We start from the raw sequence: 17,078 nt of genomic DNA on the forward strand, positions 1-17,078 counted from the left end.
TCACTAAATAAATGTAATAATTTAATTCACAAGAAGCAAAAACTAGAAAAAAGATGACAAATGCAAGTCAAGGGAAGAAAAACACAAACCTTTGAAGTTAGAGAGTTCTGAGGCCTTAGGTAACCTCTGTCGGGTCTGTTTTTATGTGTTAGAAATATTGTACACAAGGTGTCTGGAACATCACTTCACACTTTGTTCCAGTATAAAGGTCACTTTATCGTAATCAGGAAGTCAGGGTTATAATTCAGCTCTGCGCAAGTATTGGCGTCTTCTACAGGTTTATTATCATTACAAGGGAAGGGAACCCAGACCCAACTGATGAAGAGCCAACTCAGAGCCGGTGAGAGAGAGAGAGAGAGAGAGAGAGAGAGAGAGAGAGAGAGAGAGAGAGAGAGAGAGAGAGAGAGAGAGAGAGAGAATGTATTTCATATACATATGTACAGACTTGATCAGATCAGACCTATCAGTAATGACAGTCTCCTGGACCTTTACCTGATAACTCCATAATGCTAAAACTGTCACTCTTAAATGTGTATAATACTATGGTATAATACAGCATATTGGTTTGCGCCATTTGAAAGTTAAGAGCTCAGTTACATCGAACATTTAAAATCTTTGTGAAACTCATCTGCTTGTGTTGACATCTCCCTTTTTGCTGGCACACTGATGACATTTTCAGACCCGTTTCCTGCTTCATTGCAGTGACATTTCTCGAGGTTTAAATTAAATTCACAGAATTTAATCAAAGTCCCACGCACTGGATTTAACTCAAATAAAACATAAGTGCATAAATGGTTAAATCCAGTTCCAATTTAGAATCTGCAGCCAAAGGAGCCAGTGGAAAACTCTTTATTCTACACATTGGTATTCTCTCTGCATACAAACACTAAGGCAATATTATTGTGTGACAAAAATAAACTTCAGAAACACAACTCAAAACAAAAGAGACAGCACTATATGAATGCACATAAATGTGTGAGTACGACAAGAATCACGTCAGCAAAACAATCACCAAATTCTTACACACGAGTAAAAACTCACACTGGACGATTACAGTCAACAACAACAACAACAACTTGATAGACACGCCAGCCAACACTTTCTGAGATTGAACTGTTCTTTGAAATTTTCAAATTTCAAAAATTGTACAAAACTTTGCCTTCAAAACCATAAGGTGCACAGTCTATCAGAGGAAAAGCTGCACATTGAATACTACACAATACAATCATTTTACACAAGACAAAGAGCATTTCTTTTACGCTCATAGTGCTGTTGAGTTGTTTCTCAGCTCAGCCTTCATCTTGCTGCGAGGTCTACATCAAGGAACATAAAGTGTTTATTTATAAACACTGAACATTGTGCAGGCGCTGCAATGCAGGTGGTTAGAATACAATATCCTGAGATTAAGGATGAGAGTGGCCTATAATCGACTAAGACTAACGCATGATTCTGTCGATGGCAATACTATGAATGAAGTAGATTATTGGTAGTTTTGATGGAACACATTTTAGCTGCGAGGGTGTGTTTATGCGTCTGTGTCCGGTCTATATGGTCCTCAGACTTCACATTAAACACATCTTTTTGTTTAAATCTTTGGATCACCCACTGTAATATACTGCAGCAGTCGGTCTCAGCACAGAGCGAAAATATAAAGATCTTATAGATAACAAGATAAGTACAGTACATTTAATTGACATTTACAGCTGTGGAATATTAGGAAAATATAACTGGAAATATATCTTACTTTGTAACCTCGAGGAAGTTGCCATCTGCCATAACTGTGACTACTGAACTGCAGAGATACTCACTGGATTTGACACATCACGTCTAAAAGAAAAGCTCGAGCAAATGTTTGTGTCAATAGAAAAATATTTTTCTCGTGACACTTAGTAGTATAATAGTTCAAGTTGACTTGATAGCACTACTTGGTCTCTTCATCAGAAACATATATTGTCAGAAACAATCTATATGATCATCTTGTAGGCACCGTTAACCTTCAGCATCAAGTACTGTACATAGAAAAATGCCAGTAAGGACATCAACATGATTGTTAGAATGTAGTGAACCTGCTATTTCATTTGACTTTTTTTTTATCTTTGTATGACTTGTGTTTTTCTTAATGCATTCCATGTCTCATGCAGCACCTTGTGACATACATATAAACCAGCCTATGGTAGAATTTAGAATCTCTTTCTTGTGCTAATCTGCCATAATCTGACTTTGTTTGTGTCATCCGTTATTATTAATGATCATAGACACGAACAGTGAATAGAAGCCTAGCCTGTAAATTTGTTGTTCTGTTGAATATATACCAACCTGCCAAAAACAAACATGGATGTACTTAACACAACTTTATAAACACTCTTTCCATAGACAGTCTCAGGTTCTACAAACGTTTATGCACAGTACACAAAATAGAATTACAATAGAACACACTTTTTGTCCTGCACTTTGCGGTCTTAAATGTTTAGAATATAGTTTATGTTCGTATTTGTATATTGCATTTATCCAAGGGGTAATTTCTAGGGATGGATTCTTGATAAGAGGTGTTGATGAGAGACTTTCTAATGAATATACAGCATAAGGGCAACACAACTAAATACACTCCCATCAAATAAAATTAATTTAGAGAAATAAATACAATGTGACAAAAGCATCCAAACAAAAACCAAAAAAAAATGCTGGAGTGGACGTTGGTCTCTGGTGTTTTTAGATATTTTCATTTAACATTCCTTCATAAAATCATATTTGTCAGAGGTCTTTTTTTTTTTTTAGATCTTCCTTCCATTTCTGTCCTGAGTAACAATGTTTCTTCTCTTTCTCTCCTAGTTTGCACACAAAGGCCGAGTTCTTGAACCCTCTGCTTTACTAGACCTCTGATAACCAATGTTGCCCGATTTAAGCATACGTGAAAAAGGAGTCTTTAACCACATGTTTAATACCGGGCAATGGTTGGATTAGTGACGCCATCAGAGGCCCACATGATGTGAAAAAAGGCAATGTTAATGTCCAAACTGCATATTAATGTGTGGATTCATTTTGGCAATCTTTAGGTAGCTACATAGGGTCAGAGTAGTAATAATAGTAATAGTAGTAGTAGTAGTAAATAACTGGTTTGCATCAAATTATAGTTACAAAAACATTCAAAATGGAGTGACTGCTTTATAAAATAGGTGAAGAAGATGTTAGTATTGTAAATGGCATTTTCTAACAAAAGGGTAACTTATTCCCTGCTTAATTATGACTAAAAAAAAAAAAAGGTGGTAGATGATAACACAAACATACAACAATTCATGGAGTCATCTCTAGCTCCTTGTAAAGGCCGATCTTAACCTTTATCAGAGACAAAGTGTGCAGTGTTTGTTTTACTGCTCAACGCAATCTAATAGACCTATTGTTCAAATTGGATTTTTTTTTTTTATGACAATCACATAGAATTTATTGTCTTAAGCAACTGTCATATACCGCATTATTATATATTTTTTTTCTTTTTGAAACAGCATAGATCATTAAAATGCATCTCAAGGTTGCAACTCTGAAACCAGATTCCCACACTGCCTTTTTCCACCACCAGGGGGCCCTCCAGGTGCTGTGCAGGTTTAAATGTGATGCAGAGGCGATAAAGAACTGGGATGTGAAGTGAAAGTGTCCATTTCCCATTTAAATATCCTCATTCAAATTCCACTTTCCTCTATAACCTTTCACAGTTCTAATAAGACGCGTTTAGTGCAAATGAAGTCACATGGCAGCAATAAGGGACTTGTACTGCCTAATTTCCATAAGCAGATGTTTGCACTAAAGGTAATTATGATCATCTCAAGTTATCTGTGACTAAGAGGTACGTGGAAAACAAAGAGCGCAGAGAGTGGGCTGCTTCTATTTAGTCTTGGGGGTGAAGCTGACACCTGGCCAGTCGTAGGTATCCGGCTCGAAGGAGTCGTAGTGGGTGTCCCACACGGTTGCACGTACAAAGCTTTCCTTGTCCTCAGGCTCAGGGTAGCGAAACGCCATACCTTTAGCATAGACAAACTCCACCACCTATAGCAAAAAGAAAGTTTAGCATTGAGAAATACTGGAGAGGCAGATACAAATAGAAAAACACAGACGCGAGTACTTCAATGGAAGATAAACTGACCAAACGTTACTGCACAACTACAGCCAAATAAGACTGGGAAGCAATGCTGTGTCATCGAAATGTCATCTTAAGATGCTCAAAGCAAACTAGAATAAAGTTACAGCAGACTAAGTTTAGGCGGGAGCGGTTAAGGTTTGGACTAACGATAACAGGTTCATCAACAGCCGAAACATTCAGTTGGGGTCTTTATTTTGTCAGCAAGAGAAATGATCATTTTTCAGAAGACTTGCCTTGACAGCCATCTGGACAGAGACCTCTCTGATGTTGGAGAGAGGAGGGTAGAGTCTGCCTTCTTCCAGCTCTTTATCCGACAGCTGCTCTGCAAGGGTCTGGAAGGAGTAACAAAATACTTTTAGAGTTAAGATGAATTTCTGGGGTCCAAAGAACAGAGACATAGAGACATTCCTCTGCTGTTTGCCATCTACGTAAGTGTGAAGTCATAAAAACAATATGTGCTTTTAAATAAGACAACATAACTAGATATAAAACAAACAAGTCCAAACCACTACTACTCATATTACAAGACATGCAAGTGACAGTGTCTTCTTCATGCACAATGTTGAAATATTGAACAAAGAATACTTGTGATTTATATATTTCATTTCATTGATCAGTGTAATCAAATCAAATACGAAAGAGGGAAGAACATCGATGGAAAAAGTGCAAAGCAGCATCAGCCTTTGTTTTAAAGCACCTCATCTGTTAGCTGTTAGTCTAGAAAGAGGGGACAGGAAGACATCAAAGGGTTAAAGAGGGTTTCTATGACCATATACAGCGTATGTACACATGACCGAGTCAGCAAGAAAGTGCAGGACGGGGTGGGGGGGAAAGGTCAAGATGAACTTCAGAAAAGTTAAAAGAAGAGCTGGACAGAGAAACACTTAGTGTTGACTTCACCTTGGCAGCCTCTAAGAACACGGTGTCACTGATGTGTCTCACTCCACTCAGGATCACAGCCAAGGCCACACCTGCAACGCACACATGTGTTTTAAACAGACTGCATTTCACTTTTTGCAGAGTTTGTTTATCATCTAATTATTTTCCACAGAGTGAAAACGTTGTATAAACACTAGGCGTTGGTTATTTCTTAACATCTATCAATCTATCAGTATCAATCTAAGTTATTCACAGTATTTTTTTTTTTTTTTTTTTTTTTATGTCCAGGGAATCTGTAGATAATCCATACTCTCTTGTGGTCATTAATGTAAATGAGGATTATTCATTTTATTTTTTTATTTCACCAGGGAAGATGTAAGCGTTGTTCCCTTGACCGGGGGTGTAGACGCGGCCGTCGCTCAGAGTCACTGGACCAAATGGACTGCCACTGGCAAAAAGACATCTACCCTATGGGACAAAGAAACAAAAAGGGTGAAAGAGTGATGATGGGGGGAAAAATAGAAAGGACAACAACAACAAGAAGAGTGATTTGACAGCACAGGAACTTTTAATGCTTAATTTCGGAGTTAGTCAAAAAGAAACAAAGGAAAGGAAAGAACTGCGTACATCAGTGAGTGTGTAGGCGTCCTCTGCTGTGCACTCTGCTTTCATGGTTGGGTTACTCAGGGCAAAGATAATTGGTCTTTCGTTCAGGGTTCCCATGGCCTTGATGACATCATGGGTGAACAAACGTCCAGCTCCTGACACACCTGCAAGTAGGAGAGAGAAATGTTGGTCGGACTGTGTTTGTGATCTATCAATACTGCATAAGCGGAGCCTGCAATTACAGCACACTAAGGATGATTTAATGAGCGCATAAATAGCCTAAATATAAAATGAAGTTATTCAATTGACCTGATCTGGATAAAATACACAGACACAAATACAGAAAGTTCCTCACCAATGATAGCCGTGGGTTTGATGGTGTTGACGGCTTCTAGGAAGCTCTGTACAGTCCCTGGGCTGTCGTGAACAAATGCCTCCTGGTTAGAGTCGGTTTCCTGTGGTCTGCCCTGGAAACACAAACATCAACAGAAATATAGTAAAACCTCTGTTCATCAATAATACAGGATGTCAACAGTGAGCCAGACAGGAAGCCACACAGACACATGATGTATGTTCCGGTCACACCGACTAACCTTTACTAGTAAGCCATCTTTATCGTACAGCCAGATCTTTTCTCTGGCCTCAGCTTGGGTCAACCCTCTCTCCATCATGGCCATGACAATCAGATTGGCAATACCAAGGGCAGCCTAAGGAGGACATATTCACTATAAGTTACACTTAAAAGTGCTGAGACAGCATATCCTTAATGCAATGTTACCCTTTATTTTCTAATAACAGAATGCCGATGCAAATCCCCAGAAAGGTTCTGGTCAATGTTCAGCACAGTTTGGATTCTTTTAAGTTCTGAAGTAATGTTGGATAATCATTTCTTATTGACATTACCAGCTCTGGTCAGTAGGGGGTAGTATGGCCTGTAGAATGTTATTTGATATAAGGGACTTTCACATTAAAAATTGGATACAAAAAAAGAGCAAAAAGGCAAAAATAAAACAAAACCAAGAGAACTTGAGTTGACTGATTAATTGATGAAGATGATCTTACCTCTCCAGCTCCCAGGAAAAGCACCCGGTGTTCAGTGATGGGTTTGCCAAGGGCTCTCTGAGCTGCTAACAGACCAGCAAGGGCTACAGCCGCAGTGCCTGGAAACATGCAGAAGAACACAACAGTAAACCCTGAAGTGTCAGATAACAGATGAATCCCTATTTGTTTAGATCGGAGAGTTCCCTTAATGATTTAGTTATGTTGTGCTTGTTGTTCAGCCTTCTTGATTTGCCTCTCAGGCAACATGAACGCTTTGTGTTTCAGCACCCAAATCTCAGCGGTTTCCTCGACCTAAAACACAGGTGAGTTTTCAAAAAGGTTCCTGCTTCTAACTGCATTACCTTGCAGCAGTAATGTGAATAAAGGTCACAATTTGTTCAATGAAATGGATTATTTAATTCAAGCATCAGGTTTCTGCGATTCTATTTTCATGGTGAAATGAAAAGAAACAGCTGGCTGGAAGGTAGAAAATCTAAAAACATGGTTCTTTAAAAAACACCAACTGAACTTTTTTCAAACTTCATGTAAACGTTATGGCATATGCTGTGTGAAGGGTAAACGTGAACCTTGGATGTCATCGTTGAAGGTGCAGTACTTCTCCCTGTACTTCCTGAGGAAGCGGAAAGCGTTGTGGTTCCCAAAGTCCTCAAATTGGATCAGTGTGTCCTGTCCGTATTTCTCCACCACAGCCTCCATGAACTCATCAATCAGATCGTCGTAAGCTTGAGAGCGATCTCGCTGCTGGTACAGGCCCATGTACAGCGGGTCCTTGAGGAGAGTCTGATTGGAGGGCAAGAACAAATGCATGAAGCATAATGCATGTGCGTGCAAACCGTATACAGAAAACATACGCGTAACCATCCTACCTCATTGTTTGTGCCCACATCTATTGCCACAGGCAGGCATCTCTCAGGTCTAATGCCAGCACAGGCAGTGTACAGGCAAAGTTTTCCGACAGGGATGCCCATTCCGTACACACCCAGGTCCCCTAATCCTAAAATACGCTCTCCATCAGTCACTACTACAGCCTGCAGAAAAAGGGAGATGGAAACAAAAAGGTAGGCAACATTGCAAACATGGAACTGGACTAGCCAGGTAAATATAGAAACTGTGAACAGCGCTGGGTTGATTAAAAAGACTTTCCTAGACTTACTGTGACAATTTTAACTGATTTGGATGAATGTATAGTTGTTAAACCACATCTGCATATTCACAGCTCATCTCTAAAATGGTCAGTCTCTGGGTTTGAGAAGGATGAATGACTTAAGTACACTCTTTAATAAGTGGCGTTGCTGTGGTGAGGAGTTCAGGTACTCACTGCAACATTAGTCTCTGGCCAGTTGTCCAGGATGGAACGAATGTGTCCTTTGTCCCGAATAGAGATGAACAAGCCTCTGGTGAGAGAAACAAGATGACGGGATGAGAACTTTAACAATCAAGGAAAGATTTTATATATTACAAACTATAGGAAAACAAAAAAAACATATCTCCACTACAATAACATCTTTAAAGGGGACATATTGTGCCCATCTTCAGGTTCATATTTGCATTTGGGGTTTCTATAAGAACATGTTTACATTACAATTCTCATAGCGTCTGACTGAATATTACTGTATTCACCTTCTGCCTGAAATGTTCTGTTTTAGCGACAGTCTCTTTTAGGCCCTCTCCTGAAAAAACACGAGTCTGTTCTGATTGGCTTGTGCCTGAATATCATTTGAAAATGGAAGTTTGACAGGGTGAACACAATGTATTAAGTTTGGTTATGTCTTCAGTGAGCTCTGATATTTGCATCGGATAGATGATTTGAGTTGATTTATATCCTTAACAATTAAAAGGTGCTTATGGAAGAGTTACATATAGTCATAGGCTCATTGAAGCATAAATAACACTGCTGGTTTGAATGATAAAGCAGATCTATAAGTAACGTGTGATATAAAGAAAAGTGCGTGAGAGGCATCGTTATACGTTTTGAGATTCCTCTCACATTTAATTTCTACAATCTGGCTTCAATTTAACGCCTCAACATCTGCATCGGCAATTTCCCCCAGTCTCTATAATGTGCGTAGCATTTGTCAGAGTTTCTGTACAGATGTGCATCGTCCAGTTTGTTTTTATAGATCACAAGTTGTACGTGGGAAGTGGCACATGCCTCTTTCAGAACCGTTTTGTGTGTACGCAAGGGTTATAAATGAGACCCCAGGACTTTTATTCGTTTTCTATTTTACTCCTTGAGTCTTGATAGCTTTACTGCATGCTTACTTGGGTCTTCTAAAGATATGTCCATAATGTGTGCAGGCCAGGCCTACAGTGGGAGTGTAGACGATTGGCATCAATTCTTCGATGTCTTCCATCAACACCCTGTAGAAAAGCCTCTCATTCCTTTCCTGGATGCCCATCAAGTAGATGTACCTGGGTGAAAAAGTAGGAAAGAGAGAGAGAGAGAGAGAGAGAGAGAGAGAGGAAAAGTCAGAAGGCGATATTTCAGATATGATTATTAATAAATGCTAAAATGCAAAACGGAGAAACTCATACTGTGACTATACTTTCCAATGCTTTCAGCAAAATATGTCCTTACTTCTGTAGGGGATCGCTCATCTTCTTGAGATTATTCTGGAAGCGCATTGCCTGAATGTCCTGAGTCTCCACTTTGGGAGGCAACAGACCATGTATCCCTAAAATCTGTCGCTCTGGTAGAGTGAAGGCCATGCCCTGGAGGAAAACACACACACACAAAGAGAGAGAGAGAGAGAGAGAGAGAGAGAGAGAGAGAGAGAGAGAGAGAGAGAGAGAGAGAGAGAGAGAGAGAGAGAGAGAGAGAGAGAGAGAGATCTTATTTATCTACTCATGTCTACTCAGCAGGATGTTAACTTTTTACACTAACGTGTTTTACTCTGATCTAAGACAAGTGTACTCATCACTCATAATCACTCATAGCAATAACCAATTTTCAGAATCCTTGCTGCAGGATATGTTCACATGCTATGATGTCTGTTTGCCACCAGAGGGCGGATTTTATTATCTATGCCCCTCACTCAGGGATGACCTATTGACATTTAACAGGAGGACAGCTGGGTTAAAAGGTGGAGACCACATGAAAGCAATTTTACAGTTGGGGATGGAAAGAAAAAGGAGGTAAGAAGGGGGAGTAGCCTCAAGTAAGCCAATAAGGAGGACCCTGTGCAGAAACACCCCATGTATAGAAGAGAAGAGGGGGGTTGAGGGGCGCAAAGTGGTTTTTATGATGCTGCAGTGTATGTAGGTTTATGAACCCATCTCTGAAAGAAATATGGACACAACAGATGGAAAGCATTACGTCTGGGGCTCGGGGAAAGGGCTGATTATTCTGTGAGAGTGATGAATCTTAGGGGCTCCCACTGGCAAAACGCTGAGTCATGCTGACGGGGGCATTTCACTTCACTCAGCTCTGGTACTCGGTTCCTCTCAACATAATGCAACATGCTGCAAAACCTCTGAAATCAAGTTTTTGTCTTTCTCATTCTACATGGAATTGGATGTTAAATTATGAATTAAATGTTTCTTGGTTTGTTCAGATCGGTATGCATTTTTATGTGTATATTGTGTGATTCACTCAAGGGCTGGAAAAAATGGGCGCAATCCATCAAATAAAAAATTATGAATTTCACAAAAAGCTGATATTTGCAGTACTGTTTGCATATGCTTTTCATAAATATATGTTACTGTATATCCTATGATTTGTCCGTTAAAAGTCAATTCAAACACCTAATTATAGTTTCCAAAGATAACAAAGCTAATAAATTGACATGATTTTCAATGCAGTTTCAAAACTGCTAAATATATACTGGACAGTAAATCGGTTTAAGTTATCTCTTAAGATCATCATTTGTAATGCGCTAATGAAATTTCCCAAAAACAGATCATCCATCAGGCTGACAAATTTGACCGACAACACTTGTATTTAGTTTGCATCCACATGATGACAATTTGTAATGTACAAAACATTTCAGCCGAGAAATTTGGGAACGCAGTCAGTCAGTCTGGCTGACAGTCTAATATCATTAACAATGCATTTCTGCAACACTATACCTCAACTGTTGAGGTATGATGAGTCATGAGACTTGAGACCATTCAGTCTGCTGTCTGCAAGAAACATCCGCTCTGGCAAATACAGACCTCCTGAGAGTAACAAGCACGCTGCTCTTTTTGTCTTGCTTGATGCGGTTTTAAGTGTTTTTAAAATGCAAGACGCGATGGCCACAGGGAACTTAAATGCTGGAAGAAATTCAATATAAATCACAATAGTGATACTGCTCACAGAAGAAGTATTAAAACGCCTGTGGCCTTCTTCTTCACAAAGTTTTTTTTCACACTTCAAATTCATTTCTAAACTAGACCCAAATAGATCAAATAAACAATGAGGAATTAGGCCGAAAGTGCAATGTGAAATGTAGCTACTGTGTGTACAGCTACTGAAGCCTCTGACCAGTTTACATGTTGGTTGGAATGTCTATATTTAGCATAGCATGTGTAGTCCAAGGCTAAATTAAGCCTAAACTGCAAAAAGTGAGATCCTGTCACCTCAAGCAGCTACAGCCTCATGTTTCAAATGTCATGTGTAGCTTTCAGCAGTTGTAAAAAGCTGACAAAAACCCTACCAGGCAAACGATTCACAGCACAATCCAACAATGTCAAATGCAAGACATCGAACAATGTGATGCATGTCAGTAGAGGCATTAAATACAAGTAAAGAGAAAGTTACACCAGCTGAAAAAGTGGCGAGTTTTGTGTCGATCGAAGTCCCCCCACTTTACTGCGGGAATGCAGAAGTGACAGTTGTTAGGTGTGGTTACACGGGGATGGCCGAGCAAGGCATGGCAGGTTTAGCACCTCTTCAACACAAGGTAGTTCAACATGCGCTTTACATAAAGAATCACACGTAATGTAAGAGGCAGTGATAAGGAATAGAAAAAGCAGAAAGAAAGAAACTATACACATGAGACAAAGGGGTAAAAGTGAAGGCAATTGCAGCATAGAAAAAACAAAAATGTAATAGGAAGCAATTGTTGCACAAAGAAAGGTGGCAACAATTCAACAGACCGCAGACAGATCACACCCAACAGTGATGCCGGGTGTGATCAGATATCCAACAGACTTGAACATTTCAAGCGTTGCTTTTCAGCCTTCTGTCAAAGCGACTCTTTAACCACAAATTGGCACCAAATGCCAAATGGTATCATGTGAACTTTTGGAAGAAGATTGTGTTTTGTGCATTTGTCAGCAATTTTTGTAAAGAAAAAAAAAAAAAAAAATCATGTTAGGTGTATAGTCAATAATTAAGACATTAATTAGGGAGCTATTTAGACATAGGAATATGTGTTTTTAAATTGTATTCACTTGTTAAACACAAGTACAGCGGCTTTGGACAGATTACAATTACATGATGGCTGATGAAGGAAAACAACTGAATCTGATGGGCAAGTTTTTCTCGTTTTCAGCAGAGCCAATCATGTGCTTACTGTAGGATTAACTGGTGCAGCTCTCGACAGTCCTTTATAATGTCGTCCTGAGTAACCGCGTGTGCTTGCATGACAGGTAACTGTGCATTTGGTGATCATTACATGCAAATGACGACATATTCAATTTCTTATAGAAATGTTGTACTTTGAGGATCAATTCAAGTTTCTACCAGCCCTGCTGAGACAGACAGACAGACAGACAGACAGACAGACAGACAGACAGACACACACACTCTGTCAGTAATCCACTCACTTTGTTGGTGCGAGGGTTGAGCATGAGGGGCTTGCCCTTCTCTTTGGTGTGTGCCCATCTGCACACAGAGACACAGGGCCTCAGGGACCAGGTTGTCTTCAACCTGGACAACATGGTGGTCAGTCACTGGTCTAGGAGGTACACTGGTGGAAAGCTGCCGAGGAAGGAAAGAGAAACAAAGTTGACAAAATAACCCATTGCTTTGTGGAGACGTGGCTTATCTATTTCCATCTTCTTCTTCTTCCTGCATGGGAGAATTACAATTGATAATTAACAGTTGTCCGTAGTGAGTAGCTGTTCTGGGATGCTGAATATCTATGTAGGGTAGTTTATATTGCCAGAGGCCATTACACTTCGCTTCTCACAAATGTTTACGGTGTGGATGCATGTGAAACAATTCTTTAGTGTCAACGGGTTGTTAAGAGTTATTGCTTTAAGGTTTAGCTATTCTTGTTCCCAACAGTCAAAACCTGAAGTGCACCGCTGCCACAACCTTTGATCATGTGACATCATCGCACCCTTATCGCACCCCGGTATGACATTAGGCTATCTGCTATGAAGACTGTCAGCCTACTGACACACACTTAATCACGGACAGTCCCGCACTCCAGGATTACAAATGCTGACAGCAGCGGCTCGTCATTAATCTGGAGTGATTTAGCGTGACCTGAGAAAACAAAGCTTTGAAAGATTGTCATAATCCTTGTTCCCAACGAGCTCCACATGAAGGCAGGGAACGAGCGGAATCAGTCGACAGATATAGAAAAGATCGAAAAGACAGATAACATGTAGCAGATCACATGTTGGGAGGAAGACTCCAACGAACGATCGCACAAATCATATGCGGCCTCTGCAGAGCCATACCTGGAGGAAGAAGATAAAACAAGCTCATCGATAAATACACAAAACCACATCTGATGGCAGAATTTCCTAAAACGATGCCACACCAACAATCATGACTGTATTCTTGCTTTACTTGAGAGCCCCTGTCCTGTAGTTGCAGCTGTTGTTGCTGGTGGCCTGGAATAGACTCATCATTGTAAGAGCTATGTCATGCATGTGACCTGTGATTTGAAGCTATTTTGTGCTGCGCTGAGGTTATGGTGGGTGCAGGAAGAGGCGTAGTGTAACTTTCCCACCGAACCGGACTGAGAAAAAAAGCCTAAATTGCCACATATGATTTAGATATAATGCGTTATTGTGCTTTAGGTGAGTGTGAATACATTAAGGGAAGATTGCTCACAGGAGACCACAAGGGGAACGGAGCCAGAATCATTTCTCAATCTAACTATTACACACGGTGATTTCTGCACTGGCTCTGGTTTTAATTCCTTCTATTATCCAGCTCTACGTTGTTTGGACTTCCTTAATGTCAAGACCTGACCCTGAGGAAATGCAACTGGGCGTGTAAGCGAGTTATGTGGGGAACAGCAACGTGACGGTTATTGCATGCAGTTTCTAATTTAGTTCCCTTTAGTTTAGTGCCCGAGACTAGCAGTATGGTAACATCAATATTACTTTGAAATACAAATACATGAGGAAACGGGAGTCAATTGTCGTCAGCTGTTACCAAAAAAATAATACTGATTTAAACCAAAAGAACGGTTACACTGGGGGGGAGAAAAGAATGGAGATCTTACTCCTTTTAATGATGATGGCCTGGAAGCACATGCAGCTGAGCTCAGGTGGCAAAAGAACAAACCTGGGGCCAGTTTATGTAACAAACAGCATTCAGTCATCTGTGTTGTTCACATGTTCCTGTCCTCTTCCAGTCGTCACTATACTCAGGGTTCATACACATTTTGACCAATGGATTTCCATGACTTTTCCATGACTTTTCAATAACTTTAAACCAAATTTCCATGACCAAACATTTTGTGAAATCTCGGTGTATACATGAAAAAGTGAGAAAATTTAGTATTTAAAACTAACAATGAGAATTCCAAAGCATACAGTATACCTTTAATCTATATAGGCCCACTGCTTATAATAATCAGCTACCTCTATTTTTGTGACAGTGACATGACGTCATACAAAATGGCCCCACCAGAAATTTCAGGCTAAAATCGCCACTGATGAGAGCGTATGCCTGCTTAAATTTTGAGCGTATTTCTTTTAAAAGCATATGAAATTATTTAAAACTCAGCGTAAATGAACGACATGAAAATATGAATATAAGAAATTTCCATGACTTTTCCAAAACTTTTGGGATTTTATTTTTTTTCAAGCACTTTTCCAGGCCTGGAAATAACCATTTTAAAATTCCATGACTTTTTCAGGTTTTTCATGACCGTAAGAACCCTGTATACCAACACTATTCTTGCTTGTCTACCAATGTTATCATAGCGATAATGCCCCCCACACAAAACAGAAAGACCACATAAATGGAGATAAATAAGATGCTAATCATGCTACATCCAATGGTGCTTGTTGCAACAGTTCTTTTTTTCTTATGTCACTCCCTGTGTTGAATCACTAAACTGATTTACTTTGATGAGAAACTAAGATAGTTTATAAATGACCACTGACCTTAAAGAGTTCTTAGCAAACTGACCAATGAATGTGATTTTCCATTAGCCTGCACTGACAGACCAGTTTAAGAGGCCGCTCTGTGGCGTGATCATGTGCAGACTTTCTTTGACCAGAAAATCAAATGAAAGAAATTACAAGCACAACCAGCTGGCAGAGTCTTGGTTTACAACTACATGTCCAGGAAACACACTGCCTAGAAAGCTGCATCAAAGCTGTGCCGAAGTGTGTGATTTGATATTCGGGGGGGGGGGGCAGCCTAAATGCAACCTCTATGAATGTGTAAAAGAATATTTCCTATCAACGTCTTATTAGCTTCCTGTTTCTAGAACACATGGAGCCTGAACACCTGATGAGGTGACTTTAAGCAGCATGTCAGCTCTAAGGAATCAAACATGCTCAGATCTGCACAAGTGGCAAAATAATTCTGGCACAGAAACCGTAATGAACCAGTTTTGTCTCATTGTTGGAACAACAAGTCTGAATTAACTACATAGACACCTGACTGGAGATACTTCAGGAAGGAAATAGAAACACAAACACACGTCATAGGCCTACGTGTTACTAGTACATGTTCTTTATTATTATTCTAATCATATGAGGAAAACAGGAGACGATCTAGCCAGACAATTAAGTATTGCATTACTGTTTATGGAAGTTTATATGTCTAATTATGTTACCTCGAGTTGACAAACATTCATCAACTACAGCACAGGGTGTAGCTTTATTCACAGGTGTTTTATTCTCCCTGTCTCTGACACAAAGACGTGTCAATCTATTGGTTTTCATTATTAACAGTGTTGAGTATCAAAGCCCATTTGTAGCAGTTAGATTTAGACAAAAGCTGACATTGAGTGTCTGCCGTGCTGCATACTGACATCCGGTGTGCTGCAAATGTGGTGATAACCACAGTAAGTACTGTAAAACCGATGGTCTTATCAGTTACGTCTCCATGTTCTCATTAATGCATAACTCATACGAATGACAGAGATATGTCCCCTTCAGTGTCTGCTTTCATCTTCAGTTAGGAGATGTTAGTGGGGAGGGAATATAACTGTGAGCATAACAAGTAGCGTTACGTATACGCAAAAACAAAACTGTCCGCTAGCCTCATTAGTTAGCCTCGCAATTTCAGCCACAAACAAACATGCAGCTAACAAGTGCAACCTGCTAAAACGCTAACTAGCTTAGAAGTCAAACGGACCGAGCTGTGAGGACATTTGAGCGCCACAGAACCAACGTTTGTTAAACTGAGACGGTAACGTTACTCCATCACCGGATGATGATGATGCTATCCTGATGATTTACACGCTGTCATTCATTCGCACCTCCCTACGCATTCATTCTTGCTACAGAAACGGAAAGTTCTCAGATGACACACAAACTTGGGATTTATAAGAGAACAGCGACCCGGCTTACCTGCTCTTAAGTAGTATAATACTGCAGTTACTCCCGTCGCATATGTTACTGTTTATAAAGCATATTTCTCCAGGGGTTTGCTGTATAAATGCTGTTGTCTGACCGCTTGGTTTGTCCTTTCACGGCAGCCACAGACGCAGCAGGGTGGTGGTGAGGAGACTCACGCAGTGTCGAGGAACTTACCCGCTCATCCAATCGCATGTTGAGATTTCTTTCCTGGTTACCGTAAAGACTGCAACAAGTGCAAGTTTTTTTGGAGAGGCACTGTCGTAAGTACTGTAACAGACAGTCATCTCATTTTGAGGATTTTTTTTTTGTTAAATAAGAAAGAAAATGTTCATGCTTTATTTATTTTTTTGCACGTTGTTCTGTTGATCTCTCCATCTGAAGTTTTGTTCTTTTTTAAATTATTGTCCTGAAATATTGTCCTGATTTAATCAGCAGTATTTTTTAGATGGTTGAGATAGAATATGGGTTGAAATGACAAATTAACTTTCATTAGCATCCCATCTGTAAACCATTTTGACTTTTTTTCCCCTCACAATTAAGATGCTGTGCCTTTTTGTTGTTTTGTTTGTTCAAAATAAGCAAAAAGAAGAAAAAAATGCAGTAGAGAAGAGTGGAACAAGATTATATAATTACTTGCTAGAGAGGAGAAGGCAAAAGAGGTCTGGTTTGAATTGGTTAACCTCAGATTCCA

General features: G+C 39.8%; 1 protein-coding gene across 1 annotated transcript; it reads right to left on the bottom strand.

The window, feature by feature from the left end:
- Window positions 1–833: 833 nt before the first annotated feature.
- On the bottom strand, window positions 834–16,535 carry me2 (malic enzyme 2, NAD(+)-dependent, mitochondrial). Its single transcript, XM_068703240.1, has 15 exons — window positions 16,379–16,535; window positions 12,431–12,584; window positions 9,258–9,391; window positions 8,942–9,091; window positions 7,998–8,073; window positions 7,546–7,707; window positions 7,246–7,459; window positions 6,680–6,777; window positions 6,211–6,324; window positions 5,973–6,084; window positions 5,639–5,781; window positions 5,377–5,479; window positions 5,033–5,103; window positions 4,366–4,464; window positions 834–4,038 (listed from the first exon to the last, which is right to left on the bottom strand). Exons 2-15 carry the CDS (start codon window positions 12,542–12,544, stop codon window positions 3,877–3,879), a joined length of 1,752 nt encoding a protein of 583 aa, XP_068559341.1. The 5' UTR covers window positions 12,545–12,584; window positions 16,379–16,535; the 3' UTR covers window positions 834–3,876.
- Between the last annotated feature and the right edge of the window lie 543 nt (window positions 16,536–17,078).

Source organism: Cebidichthys violaceus, unplaced genomic scaffold (assembly GCF_023349555.1).
Source record: "Cebidichthys violaceus isolate CVI_PGR_0920_01 unplaced genomic scaffold, fCebVio1.0.p SCAF_9, whole genome shotgun sequence".
NCBI lineage: Eukaryota > Metazoa > Chordata > Actinopteri > Perciformes > Stichaeidae > Cebidichthys > Cebidichthys violaceus.

Bases quoted from the DNA above. Each gene is read 5' to 3' on its own strand.
- me2 (XM_068703240.1), bottom strand. From the start codon at position 12,544: ATGTTGTCCAGGTTGAAGACAACCTGGTCCCTGAGGCCCTGTGTCTCT. The intron at 6,325-6,679 runs GTAAGATCATCT...TGTCCTCCTTAG, and splicing joins TTTTCCTGGGAGCTGGAGAG to GCTGCCCTTGGTATTGCCAA. The intron at 6,085-6,210 runs GTTAGTCGGTGT...TTGTGTTTCCAG, and splicing joins AAGATGGCTTACTAGTAAAG to GGCAGACCACAGGAAACCGA.